Source organism: Henckelia pumila, chromosome 2 (assembly GCF_033568475.1).
Source record: "Henckelia pumila isolate YLH828 chromosome 2, ASM3356847v2, whole genome shotgun sequence".
NCBI lineage: Eukaryota > Viridiplantae > Streptophyta > Magnoliopsida > Lamiales > Gesneriaceae > Henckelia > Henckelia pumila.
The window spans coordinates 801,981-821,932 of NC_133121.1; the positions used below are offsets into that span (position 1 = coordinate 801,981).

General features: G+C 30.7%; 1 protein-coding gene across 1 annotated transcript; it reads left to right on the forward strand.

The window, feature by feature from the left end:
• Positions 1-16,413: 16,413 nt before the first annotated feature.
• Positions 16,414-16,872, forward strand: LOC140882789 (uncharacterized). The gene has a single exon (XM_073288991.1). The coding sequence runs from the start codon at positions 16,414-16,416 to the stop codon at positions 16,870-16,872; it is 459 nt and encodes a 152-aa protein (XP_073145092.1).
• The last annotated feature ends 3,080 nt before the right edge of the window (positions 16,873-19,952 follow it).

Here is a 19,952-nt window from a genome sequence, read left to right on the forward strand (position 1 = left end):
TTGGTTTTGAAGGTTTTGTGGAAATGTCGTTTCAATTCTCCAACCTATTTGTTGATGATTTTTGGGATCCACTAAACCTCGAAACACCGTAGGAGGAGACGAAAATGTTGTAAGAAAATTGTAATTTATTAAAGGCGTCAATTTGGTTTCGAATTCTTTATCTTGACTGTTTTTACTATTGTATTATATATTGCAATTGTAAAATAGACCCTTACACATTAAAGTATTATTATACTTCGTCCTTATTCTCCCAACAAGAAATCTATTGGTGCATGTGCATTTGTTAGTGCAGTGTCATTCGTCGAAATGCATTGTAAATTTTTTAATGTCTCAATCAATGGTCTATACTCCTATGTTTCGACGTCATTTATTTATATGATAACTTGTATTCCGCTCCTCTGCTCATTGATGGTGTCGATTTTTATAAAGGATTTTATATGTGACTACAGAGCTTTTATGGAAGACGTTGTATATAGAAACACATGGATTAAAAAAAGTCCAACATACGCACCAATCCCCTTGAATGCAGTCTAATTACATTTTTAGATGAGAGAGTATGCGATGAACCAACCGATAATGAAATCAACGATATAAACAGAGACGCTCATGGAGACCATTATGTGCTAATTGTGGGACTAGTCAAAATAAAAAAAAGAGGTGTAATGTGCGATTTATTTATAGTGTAAAATAGTGAATATGAGGACTTTGTTTTGAAGGTTTTTTTGGCAATGTTATTTCAGGTTCCCCAACCTATTTGTTGATGATTTTTGGGGTCTTGTAAACTTCAAATCACCGTAAGAGGAGACGAAAATATTTTAAGATAACTGTAATTTATTACAGGCCTCATTTTGGTTTTAAATTCTTTTTCTTTACAATTTTACAATTTTATTGTATATAGCAATTATAATACATGTCCTTCCACATTCAAGTAATATTGTACTTACTCCTGATTCTCCCAACAAGAAATTTATTGGTGTGTGTGCATTTATTAGTGCAGTGACATCCGTCGAAATGCATTGCAGATTTTTTAATGTCCTAATCAATGGTCTATACCCGTTTTCTTTCGACGTCATGGATGTATATGATAACTTATATTCGGCTCCTCCGCTCATTGATGGTTCCGATTTTTACAAAGGATGTTATCTGTGATTATTGAGCTTTTATGGAAAATGTTATGTGGTATATGGAAACGCATTGATTAAAAAAAGTCCACCATATGCACCGATCTCCTTGAACGCAATCTAATTGTGTTTTTAGATGATATGGTAAGCCGTTATTGTCATATTTGTAAACATATAGTTGAATTTTGATAATTTACATTTGTATTTTATTTTTAAAAAAAATATAAAATATATTATATCAACTTGGGTAAGACAATGAAGTCAACGAGGTGATTCAGTATTTGCGTTTCGAAAATCTAGTAATCGAAAATAATTTTATATCAACCTTTTTTTTATCATAAAATGATAAACTCGATTGTTCTTTTGTTGGGACGTTAATATTCAATAATAACATATTGTCTTTTGAAATTTATATTGTTTGAGATCTTTTATGATGGACCAACCGATAATTAGATCAACGATATAAACAGAGACGCTCATGGATACCATTATGTGCTAATTGGGGGATTAGTCAAAACATAAAAAAAAAAGTGTAATGCGCGATTTATTTATAGTGCAAAATAGTGAATATGAGGACTTTGTTTTTGAAAGTTTTGTGGAAATGTTGTTTCAATTCCCCAACATATTTGTTGATGATTTTTGGGGTCCACTAAACCTCGAAACTCCGTAGGAAGAGACGAAAATATTGTAAAGAAATTGTAATTTATTAAAGGCTTCAGTTTGGTTTTGAATTTTTTATTTTTACTGTTTTTACTATTGTATTGTATATTGCAATTGTAATACAGACCCTTACATATTCAAATATTATTATTCTCCGTCCTTATTCCCCCAACAAAAAATCTATTGGTGCATGTGCAATTGTTAGTGCAGTGTCATTCGTCGAAATGCATTGTAGATTTTTTAATTGTCCCAATCAATGATCTATACTCCTATGTTTCGACGTCATGTATGTATATGATAACTTGTATTCCGCTTCTTCGCTCATTGATGTTGCCGATTTTATAAAGAATGTTATATGTGACTACAGAGCTTTTATGGAAGACGTTGTATATAGAAACACATGGATTAAAAAAGTCAACCATTCGCACCGATCCCCTTGAACGCAGTCTAATTGCCTTTTTAGATGAGAGAGTATGCGTTGAACCAACCTATAATGAGACCAACGATATAAACAGAGACGCTCATTGAGAGCATTATGTGCTAATTGTGAGACTAGTCAAAATAAAAAAAGAGGTGTAATGTGCGATTTTTTTATAGTGCAAAATAGTGAATAGGAGGACTTTGTTTTGAAGGTTTTTTGGCAATGTCATTTCAGGTTCCCCAACCTATTTGTTGATGAGTTTTGGGGTCTTGTGAACTTCGAATCACCGCAGGAGGAGACGAAAATATTTTAAGAAAACTGTAATTTATTACAGGCCTCAGTTTTGTTTCAAATTCTTTATCTTTACAGTTTTATTATTTTATTGTATATTGCAATTGTAATACATGTCCTTCCACATTCAAGTAATATTGTACTTCCTCCTAATTCCCCCAACAAGAAATTTATTGGTGTGTGTGCATTTGTTAGTGCATTGTCATCCGTCGAAATACATTGCAGATTTTTTAATGTCCCAATCAATGGTCTATACCCATTTCTCTTTCGACGTCATGGATGTATATGATAACTTGTATTCGGCTACTCCGCTCATTGATGGTGTTGATTTTTACAAATGATGTTATCTATAATTATTGAGCTTTTATGGAAGAAGTTATGTGATATATGGAAACACATGGACTAAAAAGAGTCACCATATGCACCGATCTCCTTGAACGCAATCTAATTGCGTTTTTAGATGAGAGATCAAGCCGTTATTGTCTTATTTGTAAACATATAGTTGAATTTTGATAATTTACATTTGTATTTTTTTTAAAAAAAATAGAAAATATATTATATTAACTTGGGTAAGACAATGAAATCAACAAGTTGATCCAGTATTTGCGTTTCTAAAATCTAGTAATCGGCAAATAATTTCATATCAACATTTTTTAATCATAAAACGATAAGCTCGATTGTTTTTTTTGGGACGTTAATATTCAACAATAACATATTGTCTTTTAAAATTTATATTAATTGAGAACTTTTATGATGGACAAACCGATCATGAGATCAATGATATAAACAGAGACGCTCATGGATACAATTATGTGCTAATTGAAGGACTACTCAAAACATAAAAAAAAAAAAAAGAAGAGGTGTAATGCGCGATTTCTTTATAGTGAATCTGAGGACTTTGGTTTTGAAGGTTTTGTGAAAATGTCGTTTCAATTCCCCAACCTATTTGTTGATGATTTTTGGGGTCCACTAAACCTCGAAACACCGTAGGAGGTAACGAAAATGTTGTAAGGAAATTGTAATTTATGAAAGGCGTCAGTTTGGTTTCGAATTTTTTATTTTTACTATTTTTACTATTATATTGTATATTGCAATTGTAATACAGGCTCTTATATATTCAAGTATTATTATACTCCGTCCTTATTCCCCCAACAAGAAATCTATTGGTGCATGTGCATTTGTTAGTGCAGTGTCATTCGTCGAAATGCATTGTAAATTTTTTAATATCCCAATCAATGGTCTATACCCCTATGTTTCGACGTCATGTATGTATATGATAAATATGATAACTTGTATTCCGCTCCCCCGCTCATTGATGGTGCCGATTTTTATAAAGGATGTTATATGTGACTACGGAGCTTTTATGGAAGACGTTGTATATAGAAACACATGGATTAAAAAAAGTTCACCATACACATTGATCTCCTTGAACGCAGTCTAATTGCATTTTTAGATGAGAGAGTAAGCGATGAACCAACCGTTAATGATATCAACGATATAAACAGAGACGCTCATGGAGACCATTATGTGCTAATTGTGGGACTAGTCAAAATAAAAAAAATATGTAATGTGCGATTTCTTTATAGTGAAAAATAGCAAATAAGAGGACTTTGTTTTGAAGGTTTTTTGGCAATGTTGTTTCAGGTTCCCCAACCTATTTTTTGATGAGCTTTGGGGTCTTGTGAACTTCGAATCACCGTAAGAGGAGATGAAAATATTTTAAGAAAACTGTAATTTATTACAGGCCTCAGTTTGGTTTCAAATTTTTTATCTTTACAGTTTTACTATTTTATTGTATATTGCAATTGTAATACATGTCCTTCCACATTCAATTAATATTGTACTTCCTCCTAGTTCCCCAAACAAGAAATTTATTTGTGTCTGTGCATTTGTTAGTGCAGTGTCATCCGTCGATATGCATTGAAGATTTTTTAATGTCCCAATCAATGGTCTATACCCCCTTTTCTTTTCACGTCATAGATGTATATGATAACTTGTACTCGGCTTCTCCGCTCATTGATGGTGCCGATTTTTACAAATGATGTTATCTGTGATTATTGAGCTTTTATGGAAGACGTTATGTGGTATATGGAAACACATGGATTAAAAAAAGTCCACCATATGCACCGATCTCCTTGACGCAATCTAATTGCGTTTTTAGATGAGAGAGTAAGCCGTTATTGTCTTATTTGTAAACATATAGTTGAATTTTGATAATTTACATTTGTATTTTTTTCAAAACAAAATAGGAAATATATTATATCAACTTGTGTAAGACAATGAAATCAACGAGGTGATCCCGTATTTGTGTTCCGAAAATCTAGTAATCGTCAAATAATTTCATATCAACCTTTTTTTTATCATAAAACGATAAACTCAATTGTTCTTTTGTTGGAACGTTAATATTCAACAATAACATATTGTCTTTTGAAATTTATACTGTTTGAGAACTTTTACGATGGACCAACCGATAATGAGATCAACGATATAAACAGAGATGCTTCTGGATACCATTATGTGCTAATTGGGGGACTATTCAAAACATAAAAAAAGAGTTGTAATGCGCTATTTCTTTATAGTGCAAAATAGTGAATATGAGTACTTTGGTTTTGAAGGTTTTGTGAAAATGTCGTTTCAATTCCCCAACCTATTTGTTTATGATTTTTGGGGTCCACTAAACCTCGAAACACCGTAGGAGGAGACGAAAATGTTGTAAGGAAATTGTAATTTATGAAAAGCATCAGTTTGGTTTTGAATTTTTTATTTTTAATGTTTTTACTATTGTATTGTATATTTCAATTGTAAAAAATGGCCTTACATATTCAAGTATTATTATACTCCGTCCTTATTCCCCCAACAAAAAATCTATTGGTGCATGTGCATTTGTTAGTGCCATTCGTCGAAATGCATTGTAAATTTTTTAATGTCCCAATCAATGGTCTATACCTCTATGTTTCGACGTCATGTATGTATATGATAACTTGTATTCCGCTCCCCCGCTCATTTATGGTGCCGATTTTATATGTGACTACGGAGCTTTTATGGAAGACGTTATATATAGAAACACATGGATTAAAAAAAGTTCACCATACGCACCGTTCCCCTTGAACGCAGTCTACTTGCATTTTTAGATGAGAGAGAGTAAACAATAAACCAATCGATAATGAGATCAACGATATAAACAGAGACGCTCATGGAGACCATTATGTGCTAATCGTGGGACTAGTCAAAATAAAAAAGAGGTGTAATGTGCGATTTTTTTATAGTGAAAAATAGTGAATAGGAGGATTTTGTTTTGAAGGTTTTTTGGCAATATCGTTTCAGGTTCCCAAACCTATTTTTTGATGAGTGTTGGGGTCTTGTGAACTTCGAATCACCGTAGGAGGAGACGAAAATATTTTAAGAAAACTGTAATTTATTACAGGCCTCAATTTGGTTTCAAATTCTTTATCTTTATAGTTTTACTATTTTATTGTATATTATAATTGTAATACATGTCCTTCCACATTCAATTAATATTGTACTTCCTCCTAATTCCCCAAACAAGAAATTTATTGGTGTGTGTGCATTTGTTAGTGCAGTGTCATCCATCGATATGCATTGCAGATTTTTTAATGTCCCAATCAATGTTTATACCTCCTTTTCTTTCGACGTCATGGATGAATATAATAACTTGTATTTGGCTCCTCCGCTTATTAATGGTGTCGATTTTTACAAAGAATGTTATCTGTGATTATTGAGCTTTTATGGAAGACGTTATGTGGTATATGGAAACATATGGATTTAAAAAAGTCCACCATATGCACAAATCTCCTTGAACGCAATCTAATTGCGTTTTTAGATGAGATGGTAAACCATTATTGTCTTATTTGTAAACATATAGTTGAATTTTAATAATTTACATTTGTATTTTTTTAAAAAAAATAGAAAATATATTATATTCAACTTGGGTAAGACAATGAAATCAACGAGGTGATCCAGTATTTGACCTTTAGATTTCTAAAAGGTTAATAAATTTAGGTTTTTGAAAGGTCAATAATGCTTGAGTTTCTGAAAGGTTAATAACCTTTCTGAAAGGTCAAATAACATTTGATATGTTGAAAGGACACTGACCCTTGGCATACTGAAGGATCATTTTCCTATAAACACTTGACCTCGTTTCAAAATTTACAACTTTGGGAAACCAATTTTCACTCTATCTCTCTTCTCTCGATTTTTTTCTGAGCTATTTCTTTCCAAGTCATGATAAAGTTCAGGTAATGTTCAGTTCGCCTGTATCGTACTTTGTGCTAATTTGTTGCAGGTATCATCGTTATATCCTGAAAAACTATCGTCTACAGTAAACCTCGAAACACCAGGAGACGAAAATGTTTTAGGGAAACTGTAATTTATTACAGGCCTCGGTTTGGTTTCGACTTCTTTATCTTTACAAGATTTATTATTTTATTGTATATTGTAATTGTAATACAGGCTCTTCCACATTCAAATATTATTATACTCCCTCCTAATTCCCCCAACAAGAAATCTATTGGTGTGCGTGCATTTGTTAGTGCAGTGAAATTTGTCGAAATGTATTGCAGATTTTTTAATGTCCCAATCAATGGTCTATACCCCTTCTGTTTCGACGTCATGGATGTATATAGTAACTGTATTAGGCTCCTCCGCTCATTGATGGTGCCGATTTTTACAAATAAGATGTTATCTGTGACTACGGAGCTTTTATGAAAGACGTTATGTGGTATATAAAGACACATGGATTAAAAATGTCCACCATATGCACCGATCCCCTTAAACGCAATCTAATTACATTTTTTTATGAAATGTAAGACGTTATTGTATTATTTGAAAACATAAAATGGAATTTTTATCATTTATATTTGTATTTATTTTTTGTTTTTTTAATGAGAAATATATCATATCAACTTGAGTAAGACCATGAAATCAACCGAAGTGATCCAATAATTGAGTTCCGACAATCCAGTAATTGGCAAAAATGATTTCATATAAACCTTTTCTTGATCTTAAAATGATAAAATCGGTTGTTCTCTTGTTGCGACGCTGATATTCAATAATAACGTATTGTATTTTGAAATTTATATCGTTTTAGGGCTTTTACGATGTACCAACCGATAATGAGATCAACGAATAAAGACGCTCATCGATATCATTATCTGCCAATTGTGGGACTAGTAAAAAAAAGTGTAATGCGTGATTTCTTTATAGTGAAAAAATATGAAGGAGAGGACTTTGGTTTTGAAGGCTTTGTGTCATTTGTCAATGTCGTTTCAGTTCTTCAACCTATTTGTTGATGAGTTTTGGGCTACAATGAACTTCGAAACACCGTAGGAGGAGACGAAAATATTTTAAGGAAACTGTAATTTATTACATGCCTCAGTTTGGTTTCAAATTCTTTATCTTTACATGATTTACTATTGTATTGTATATTGTAATTGTAATACATGTCCTACCACATTCAAGTATTATTATACTACCTCCTAATTCCCCCAACAAGAAATCTGTTGTTGTGTGTGCATTTGTTAGTGTAGTGTCATCCGTCGAAATGCATTGCAGATTTTTAAATGTCCCAATCAATGGTCTATACCCCTTCTGTTTTGACGTCATGGATGTATATGATAACTTGAATTCGGATTCTCCGCTCATTGATGGTGCCGATTTTTGTAAATTATGTTATCCGTTACTACAGAGCTTTTATGGAAGAAATTATGTGGTTACTGTGGTATATGAAAACACATGGATTAAAACAAATCTACCATATGCACCGATCCCCTTGAACGTAATCTAATTGCGTTTTTAGATGAGAGGGTAAGTCGTTATTGTCTTATTTGTAAACATATAGTTGAATTTTGATAATTTATATTTGTCTTACTTTTTTTAAAAAAAATAGGAAATATATCATATCAACTTGAGTAAGACCATGAAATCAACGAGGTGATCCAATATTTGAGTTTCAAAAATCCACTAATCGCAAATAATTTCATATCAACCTGTTTTTTTTTAATCTTAAAACGATAAACTCGATTGTTCTCTTGTTGCAACTCTAATATTCAACAATAACGTATTGTCTTTCAAAATTTAATATTGTTTTAGAGCTTTTACGATAGATCAACCGATAATGAGATCAACGATATAAACAGAGACACTCATGTATACCATGATGTGCTAATTGTAGGAATAGTTAATTTTTTTTTAAAAAAGGTGTAATGTGTGATTTCTTTATAGTGCAAAATAATGAATAGGAAGACTTTGATTTTGAAGGTTTTGAGGCAATGTCGTTTCAGTTATCCAACTTATTTTTTGATGAGTTTTGGGGTCCAGTGAACCTCGAAACACTGTAGGAGGAGACGAAAATATTTTAAGGAAACTGTAATTTATTACAGGCCTTAATTTTGTTTCAAATTCTTTATCTTTTACTATTGTATATTGTTATTGTATATTGCAATTGTAATACAGGTTCTTTCATATTCAAGTATTATTATACTCCCTCATAATTCCCCCAACAAAATTTGTGTGTGTGCATTTGTTAATGCAGTGTCATCCGTTGAAATGCATTGCAGATTTTTTAATGTCCCAATCAATGTTATATACCCCTTCTATTTTGACGTCATGGATGTATATGATAACTTGTATTCGGCTTCTCCGCTCATTGATGGCGCCAGTTTTTACAAAGCATGTTATCTGTGACTACAGAGCTTTTATGGAAGACATTATGTGGTATATGACATATGAATTAAAAAAAGTTTACCATATGCACCGATCCACTTAAGCGCAATCTAATTGCATTTTTAGATGAGATGGTAAGCCGTTATTGGTTTTGAAGGTTTTGTGGTTTTGAAGGTTTTGTGGAAATAGTCAATATGAGGACTTTGGTTTTGAAGGTTTTGTGGAAATGTCGTTTTTGAAGGTTTTGTGGAAATGTCGTTTCAATTCCCCAACCTATTTGTTGATGATTTTTGGGATCCACTAAACCTCGAAACACCGTAGGAGGAGACGAAAATGTTGTAAGGAAAGTGTAATTTATTAAAGGCGTCGGTTTGGTTTCGAATTTTTTATCTTTATTATTTTTACTATTGTATTGTATATTGTAATTGTAATACAGACACTTACACATTCAAGTATTATTATACTCCGCCCTTATTCCCCAACAAGAAATCTATTGGTGCATGTGCATTTGTTAGTGCAGTGTCATTCGTCGAAATGCATTTTAGATTTTTTAATGTCTCAATCAATGGTCTATACCCCTATTTTCGACATCATGTATGTATATAATAACTTGTAATCTGCTCATTCGCTCATTGATGGTGCCGATTTTTTTGAAGGATGTTATATGTGACTACGGAGGTTTTATGGAAGACGTTGTATATATAAACACATGGAATAAAAAAAAGTCCACCATACGCACCAATCCCCTTGAACGCAGTCAAATTGCATTTTTAGATGAAAGAGTAAGCGATGAACCAACCGATAATGAGATCAACGATAACAACAGAGACGATCACGGAAACCATTATATGCTAATTGTGGGACTAGTCAAAATAAAAAAAAGAGGTATGATGTGCGATTTCCTTATAGTGCAAAATAGTGAATAGGAGGACTTTGTTTTGAAGGTTTTTTACAATGTCGTTTCAGGTTTCCCAACCTATTTGCTGATGAGTTTTGGGATCTTGTGAACTTCAAATCACCGTAGGAGGAGACGAAAATATTTTGAAAACTATAATTTATTACAGGCCTCAGCTTGGTTTCAAATTATTTATCTTTATAGTTTAACTATTTTATTGTATATTGTAATTGTAATACATGCCCTTCCACATTCAATTAATACTGTACTTCCTCCTAATTCCCCCAACAAGAAATTTATTGGTGCGTGTGCATTTGTTAGTTCAGTGTCATCCGTCGAAATGCATTGCAGATTTTTTAATGTCCCAATCAATGGTCTATACCTCTTCTCTTTCGACGTCATGGATGTATATGATAACTTCTATTCAGCTCCTCCGCTCATTGATGGTGCCAATTTTTACAAAGGATGTTATATGTGATTATGAAGCTTTTATGGAAGACGTTATGTGGTATATGGAAACACATGGATTAAAAAAGTCCACCATATACACCGATCTTCTTAAACGCAATCTAATTGCGTTTTTAGATGAGAGGGTAAGCCGTTATTATCTTATTTGTAAATATATAGTTGAACTTTGATAATTTACATTTGTATTTCTTTTTTTAAAAGAAAATAATAAATATATTATATCAACTTGGGTAAGTCAATGAAATCAACGAGGTGATTCAGTATTTGAGTTCTGAAAATCTAGTAATCTGCAAATAATTTCATATCAACCTTTTTTTTTATATCATAAAACGATAAACTTGATTGTTCTCTTGTTGGGATGTTAATATTCAACAATAACATATTGTATTTTGAAATTTATATTGTTTGAGAACTTTTACGATGTGCCAACCAATAATGAGATCAACGATATAAACAGAGATGCTAATGGATACCATTATGTGCTAATTGGGAGAATAGTTAAAATATAAAAAAAAGATGTAATGCGCGATTTTTTTATAGTGCAAAATAGTGAATATGAGGACTTTGGTTTTGAAGGGTTTGTGGAAATGTCGTTTCAATTCTCCAACCTATTTTTTGATGAGTTTTGGGGTCCACTAAACCTCGAAACACCGTAGGAGGAGATGAAAATGTTGTAAGAAATTGTAAATTATTAAAGGCGTTAGTTTGGTTTCGAATTCTTTATCTTGTCTGTTTTTAGTATTGTATGTATATTGCAATTGTAATACAGACCCTTAGGCATTCAATTATTATTATATTTCGTCATTATCCCCTCAACAAGAAATCTATTGGTGATTGTGAATTTGTTAGTGCAGTGTCATTCGTCGCAATGCATTGTAAATTTTTTAATGTCTCAATCAATGGTCTATACCCTTATGTTTCGACGTCATATATGTATTGTTGGGAATTTTCATATAACTTTAATCCATAATCCATCATGTTAAATCGTCAAGAATAAACTGTAAACTGAAGCGGAAGCGTACCTGAATCCATAACAATAAGTATTTGTAGATCTGCATGGTTTGGCCTTCCAGATCAACACGATTTGTTTTGAGAGTCCTTTAAATTTTCTCTCGCTCTCTAACTATCGAAGAGAATAAATGTGTCTATGTAGACGTCGTGTGATTTGAGGATCATAACCCTTTATTTATATTATGGGATTCTATTTAAGCCAATCAATCAAATAGAAAAACTCACTAGTATATACACATTAAAGACCACACCCTTTTAGATACATTAAAGCCAAATAAACCAAAACTTTATTTAGATCACTTTTATGGGCTAACTTTATTTGACAGTCCACAATACATAATTATTTACATATAAGCTGAACGTTGGATTTATGATCCAACATGTATATGATAACTTGTATTCCGCTCATCCGCTCATTGATGATGCCGATTTTTATAAAGGATGTTATATGTGACTACGGAGCTTTTATGAAAGACGTTGTATATAGAAACACATGGATTAAAAAAAGTCCACCATACGCATCGATCCCCTTGAACGCAGTCTAATTGCATTTTTAGATGAGAGAGTAAACGATGAACCAACCGATAATGAGATCAACGATATAAACACAGATGCTCATGGTGACCATTATGTGCTAATTGTGGGACTAGTCAAAATAAAAAAAGAGGTGTAATGTGCGATTTCTTTATAGCGCAAAATAGTGAATATGAGGACTTTGTTTTGAAGATTTTTTGGCAATGTCGTTTCAGGTTTCCCAACCTATTTGTTGATGAGTTTTGAGGTTTTGTGAACCTCGAATCACCGTAGGAGGAGACGGAAATATTTTAAGGAAACTGTAATTTATTACAGGCCTCGGTTTGGTTTCAAATTCTTTATCTTTACAGTTTTACTATTTTATTGTATATTGCAATTGTAATACATGTACTTCCACATTCAAGTAATATTGTATTTCCTCCTAATTCCCCCAACAAGAAATTTATTGGTACATGTGCATTTGTTAATGCAGTGTCATCTGTCGAAATGCATTTCAGATTTTTTAATGTCCCAATCAATGGTTTATACCCCTTTTCTTTCGACGTCATGGATGTATATGATAACTTCTATTTGGCTCCTCCGCTCATTGGTGATGCCGATTTTTGGAAAGGATGTTATCTGTGATTATGAAGTTTTTATGAAAGACTTTATGTGGTATATGGAAACACATGGATTAAAAAAAATCCATCATGTGCACCGATCCCCTTGAACGCAATCTAATTGCGTTTTTAGATGAGAGGATAAGTCGTTATTGTCTTATTTGTATACATATAGTTGAATTTTGATAATTTACATTTGTCTTTGTTTTTAAAACAAATAGGAAAGGTATTATATCAACTTGGGTAAGACAATGAAATCAACGAGGTGATAACATATTTGAGTTTTGAAAATCCAGTAATCGACAAATAATTTCATGTCAATTTTTTTATTTTTAAAACGATAAACTCGATTGCTCTCTTCTTGCGACGCTAATATTCAACAATAACATATTGTATTTTAAAATTTATATTTTTTTAGAGCTTTTACGATGGACCAACCGATAATGAGATCAACAATATAAACAGAGACGCTCATGGATACCATGTGGGACTTGTCAAAATAATAAAAAAAAAAAGGTGTAATATGTGATTTATTTATAGTGCAAAATAGTGAATAAGAGAATTTTATTTAGAAGGTTTTGTGGCAATGTCGTTTCAGTTTTTCATTCTATTTGTTGATGAGTTTTGGGGTTCAGTGAACCTCGAAACACCTTAAGAGGGGATAAAAATATTTTAAGAAAACTGTAATTTATTACAGACCTCAATTTGGTTTCAAATTATTTATCTTTTACTATTGTATTATATATTGCAATTGTAATACATGTCATTTCACATTCAAGTATTATTATACTATCTCCTAATTTCCTCAACAAGAAATCTATTGTCGTGTTTGCATTTGTTAGTGCAGTGTCATCCGTCAAAATGATTGCAGATTTTTTAATGTTCTGATCAATGGTCTATACCCCTTTTATTTTGACTTCATAGATGTATATGATAACTTGTATTCGGCTCATCCGCTTATTGATAGTGCCAATATTTACAAAAGATGTTATATGTGACGACATTATGTGATATATGGAAACACATGGATTAAAAAAAATCCACCATATGAACCAATCCCTTGAATGGTTTTGAGAACAATGGTTTTATTTATGTTTTGTCTTGTTTCTACTCTACTTTTATTTCGAAGATTTGTAAATAATAATTAATGATTTTGTCTTCTCAGTCAATAGCGTGTTGCATTAACTATATTTTTTATTATGTAACAAAAATATTTTAAAATTGTGATTTTAAAGTAATTTGTGTTTTTTTTAAAAAAAACATTGAAACAATTACGGTGTAATATTTCGTAAATCCTTATCCAGGTTGAGTAATAAATATTAAATTTAAGTTTAATTTTATATTATGCTATTATATATATATCTATATTAAAAAAATTTAATTAACTACAATAACATTGAAGGAAGAAAATAGAAGTTAAAAGACTCAATGTCTTTCAAGTTCAAGTTATAGTAAATACAATACACACTATCCCCATGTTCTAACGCATGAATCATGATGTTATTAATTTTTAGGCAGCTATTGATCTTTATTTTTTGGTGTCTAGCTAGCATCCTCTTCTTGATTTTGAAGACATAAATATAAATAAATAAATAAATAAACAAAAATCCAGAATCTCGGCACTTCATTGTAGGAAGAGGTTTTCTAAATTTATAAATTAGAAATTTTAGTGAAAAATAAAAACATATTAATAATACTTATAATATATATTTTATTAGAAGTTTAATAACAATAGAAGTCTTAAATTTTTAATCAAAATTTTCTTTGTTATGAATAGTATCAACAGGTACATACAGATATTTATATATTATTATTATTATTATTATTATTATTATTATTATTATTATTATTATTATTATTATTATTATTATTATTATTATTATTATCTCTAAATAAAATAAAATTTATTTTAAGCGACAATTTTTTTAATTTGATAATACTATTATATCTGTATCAGTGATTAATTTGATCAGCAATGTTTACGAGGTAAAAATAACTTTTTTGATTCACTAATTTTTCTTAGTTAGGATTTTGGTCCACTGAAATTTTAATTTTTTGTTTTAGTGTACTAGCTTTGAAATATATATATTTTTTGGCTTATTGGGGGTATTTCGTCGGAATGCGGGAGAGAAAACGAAAAATGCCAAAAAATTGAAAATTTAGAATTATTCGATTTGATATAAGTAATTGGACAAAAATAGGCAACAACTAAAAGTTAGAAAACAAAATTTTAAAATAATATATTTAGTTGTGATGCCGATATTCCGATAATAGGTTAACCAGGAGACGTGTTGATAGTTTGAAAAATGACATTGATTAAATAATTTTTTTTTATTTATGATCTTTCTTTCACTGAAATTTTAATTTTTTGTTTTAGTGTACTAGCTTTGAAATATATATATTTTTTGGCTTATTGGGGGTATTTCGTCGGAATGCGGGCGAGAAAACGAAAAATGCCAAAAAAATTGAAAATTTAGAATTATTCGATTTGATATAAGTAATTGGACAAAAATAGGCAACAACTAAAAGTTAAAAAACAAAATTTTAAAATAATATATTTAGTTGTGATGCCGATATTCCGATAATAGGTTAACCAGGAGACGTGTTAATGATAGTTTGAAAAATAACATTGATCAAATAATTTTTTTTTATTTATGATCTTTCTTCAAAAATTTTTTTTGCAAAATGAGTTTCAAACATAATGGAAATACAAATACTAAACAAAGAGAAAAATTGAGAAGATTATATTTCAAATCATGATCAAACAAATGTTATTTAGTTAAATAATTATGATGTTGAGATTAAGTTTTTCCAGGTAAACTTTTTCGGAGGATCGGATTTGAACCAGGAGTTTCCTTTAATATTGGTTAGCCTTGCATCTCCATTTTAACTCACTATTGACCTTGAATGAACGATCCTACTTCACTTTATTTCAAGGTTTCTTTTCTTTTCTTTTGGAGGAGGAGGACATTTGAGGGTTTCTACTGCTCTAATTAAAACACGATAATTTTTTTCTCTGAAATTGTGTAAATCATTAATATTCATGATTAATAGCTAGCGACGATTGATTTCTATACATGTTCATGCCAAATATACCTGTAGACATTACTATATTTGCAATTATTATTCAATGTGTGCGCGTGTTAGGTAGCGACCTAAATTTTTAGGTGGTGTAGAAAATTGATACATGTTATTAATTAATGAACATCGATCTATGCGTTTAAATTTGCGTTCGATTGATAAAACTCATGATATTCCAATTTTTAAGAAAATTATAAAACGTAATTAATATACGTGCATCAAATTAAAAAAATAATAATGGCAGATCATGTTTTGTGATAACTAATTATATATATTAGTTTATTGATGCACGTGTTGCGTGGTTATATAATATTTTTATATTAATTTGATTTATATTCAAATAAGAGTAATATCTAGAACTAATTTGTAATTTAAAATATCGAAATTAAAAAAAAAAAGAAATTATATAGAGAGAGATATCAAGGACACACGTAAATATCCAAGTATATAGGTTTAGAAAACCAATTTTCAGAAAATGAAATATAATAATGTATAATAATTTCATTCACTTAATTGCTTCTGAAATTACGCTTACGTGCATTCATATTTCATTTACATACCGTAAATTCACGATTCTTGAATTATATAAACCCCATTTCCCCCGATCGACCCTGAAACGTCCAACGTAACCATTAATATATTACAATAATAATGTCTTTAATAACAGAAGAAATCCGAGCAAGTGCATCGGAGTTGTACGCCGGAGATGAAATCTGTCAAACGGAATCAAAAAACCTGCTCACAAGAATGGGCTTACCAAACGGGCTCTTGCCCTTGATAGACATGGTGGAATGCGGCTACGTGGAGAAGACGGGCTTCTTTTGGCTCACACAGAAGAAGAAAACCGAGCACAAGTTCGAGAAGATCGGAAGAAACTTTCAGTACGCCGCCGAGGTGACGGGTTATGTGGAGAAAAACAAGGCCAAGAGATTGACTGGTGTTAAGGCCAAAGAGCTTCTGATTTGGCTCAATGTATGTGACATTTATGTGGACCATCCGCCCACCGGAAAGATCACGTTCAAGTCTCCGACTGGTCTGACGCGTACGTTCCCGGTGTCGGCGTTTGAGCTCGAGGAGGAGCCGGCGGCTGTGAAGCTGCTGGGTAATTAAAGAGGTGAATATTGTACGTGCATGTGATCAAGGGGCCATTGATATATATGATATATATATATATATCTAACTATAATTTTCCCCCATGGAAAATCATATATTATAAGTTTATATTTATTTATATAATACATTATGCTTATTAATTATATATAATTTTATATCTATGATATATGATTTTGCAACTAAAAGATCATCGACCAGATCTGGTCATCTACATGGTTTGATATAATCTTCTATATATATTTATTGTGATTATCTACTGTACGTACTGAATATAATTATCATGAATAAAGTTAATTTTATCTGTTTGATCATTTTTAATTAAGTCGTTAATTGTTTAAGTTTGGAGGCATAAAAAAAAGGTGAACTCGAGAAAGTTTAAAATAGTTTTGATATTTGAAGCTAGGATAGAATAATTTAGTGTAAAGTATTTAAAGTTGAGGGTGTATATAAGTATAGCTATGTTTTACACTAAATTGTTTAAGTTTGGAGGCATAAATTATCTAGTTAGCAATTTTGAAGCGTAAGCGTAGGCTGCGTAGCTAGCTATGTTTTGGAGCATTTTTGTTTCTTTGAATTTATATTATGACATTTTGAAATGAAACTTTCATACCAATATCAAACAATGTCCCCATTCACATTACAACTTGTACTTTCGAATTTATAATTAAATATATAAACCATCAGCTACAGTGAAATTAAATTAAATTTAAAACGAAACGAGGATAAGTGTGTTTTTTTTTTTAAAGTTTGTGTATGTATCTATATATATAGAGAGTTTTGCTATGTTGTTCACCTTCGTGTCTACCTATGAGGTGACAATCATTCATTGGATGAACCATTTGTATATGATTAATCTCATTCATGGGATGATTGTCACCTCATAGGTGGGCATGAAGGTGGGCACGGGAGGTGGGCAGCATAACAAAACTCTATATATATATATATATATATATATATATATATATATATATATATATTATATATATATATATATATATATATATATATATATAATGCTTAAAATCGATCGAATATCTTTGCCTCCACAAAATAAGATAATTTTTATTTATTTTCACATAACTTTCCATTAATTTCACTTTCAAATTAATTGATAACTTTAAAATTTACGAAGTAAAATTTACGAAAAAAACGTCTCGTATCATTGTATTAAATTGTTTGCTAGTTGATTTATTTATTTTTTTAAAAAATAGGTATCTCATCTTCTTCATATATATTTAATTTCCGATCGTCAAATATTTTGCCATATTATAGTTACTTTATATTAATTCATGACATATTTTGAAGACCGTTTTACCATTTTCCAACGAATTCCCTTTCTTCTAAGAGCTAAATCAATGGCATCGCGAAAAAAACAATATTGTAGATTGACCTCTGAAATTGAACACGCCCAAGATCAAAGATAAAGATGAGACAGAAAGGATGATTCACCTCGTCCAAGGGTTTATTGGTCGGGTTGGATCGATCGCCAAAGAAAATTTTATATTTATTTTTATATGGTAGGCACACGTTACTATTAATTAACGGGAAAAAAAACGTTAATATATGAACCGATTATATATATTTTTCCTTGAAGTCGCATTTTAGTTTCAAGCTTCTATCTATGCACATCATATACGGTTTCTTGATTCCCTTCACTCGAAAAATGACCACTCTTCTTGCGATCTCGTACTCTCCCAAGCTGAACACTCAACACTCGCGTAGATTAACGATAAATTCGACCCCTATTTCGATGTATTTTTATAAAGCATGAGGAGGAGCCGGAGGCTGTGAAGCTGGGTAAAGAGAGGTGAGTACGTGCATGGAGATATATATTGTGATCAAGGAGGCGTAGGGGCTAATATCGATATACCCCATGGAATATCGGAATAATATTTTTATAAGTTTATTATATGATACATTAATTATGCTTATATATTAATTTAATTATATATAAGTTTATATGAGGTATATATATATATATTAATTAGTCATCTGCATGGTTTGATCTACTCTCTAAGTCATATATTCTCTTGAGCGATTATGCAAAATTATCAATAAAGCTTTATCTGTTTTCATATATTTTTCTTGTTGTTTAAGTTTGAGAAATTAGTTTAAAATATTTTTGATATTAATTGAAGATATAAAATAAATTCAGAGTAATGTATTGAAAGTTGAGGGGGGTATAAGTGTAATTTAACCATGAATTGATTAGTTAGCAATTTTGAAGCGTAAGCCTAGCTAGCTATATATATGTTTTGTAGTATTTTTTTTTTTTTGAATTTATTACTATTTTTTGAATGAAACTTTCATACCAATGTCAAACAATGTCCATGGATAGAGTTTTTTGTCACTGTGGTTGTATAATGGGAAAATTAAAAAAAATTTATCATGACAAAAACAATTTTTATAAGTTACACGCACTTAGTAAGATAGTAAGATAACTACTTTTAATTTATTTAAATTGACTTCTAAAATTAACCCTCTCACAATAAATAAAAAAATTGATAAAATATCATGGGATTTAGAACTTTTATTTATTTTCGCATGAATTTCCATTTCACGTTGATAAATTTTAAAATTTATAAAGAAACCTCGCATCATCAATATTCAACTGCTTGGTAATTAACCCCACCATTTTCTCATTTTATTAGTCGTGTTGGATCATGAAGGTAATTTAAATATATATTAGTACTCGCGTACACGCGTTGCGTGCTTATAAATTATAGCTAGTTTTTTTTAATCAAAAACCAAAAATAAAAGTATAGAATAATTTAAAAAGTGTATATAAATAAATTAATTTTAGAAAAGTTGTATTTTCGTAAATTAGTAGTTGTCATTGGACAAAAATAAAATAACATTTAGTACATTTTTGGTGATTAAATATTAAGTATACGATAAAATATAAAAGTAAAGGAGTTGGTTAGATCAACATACCACATCTCTAGCTTTAATAAAATAAAATAGAGAAGATAAAATAAAATAGAAAAGATATTATCATTTGGTAGGCTGTAGGCACACGTTACGTGTGCTAAGACATTACTATTCATGATTTAAAAAAAAAAATGAGAAAGAGAAAA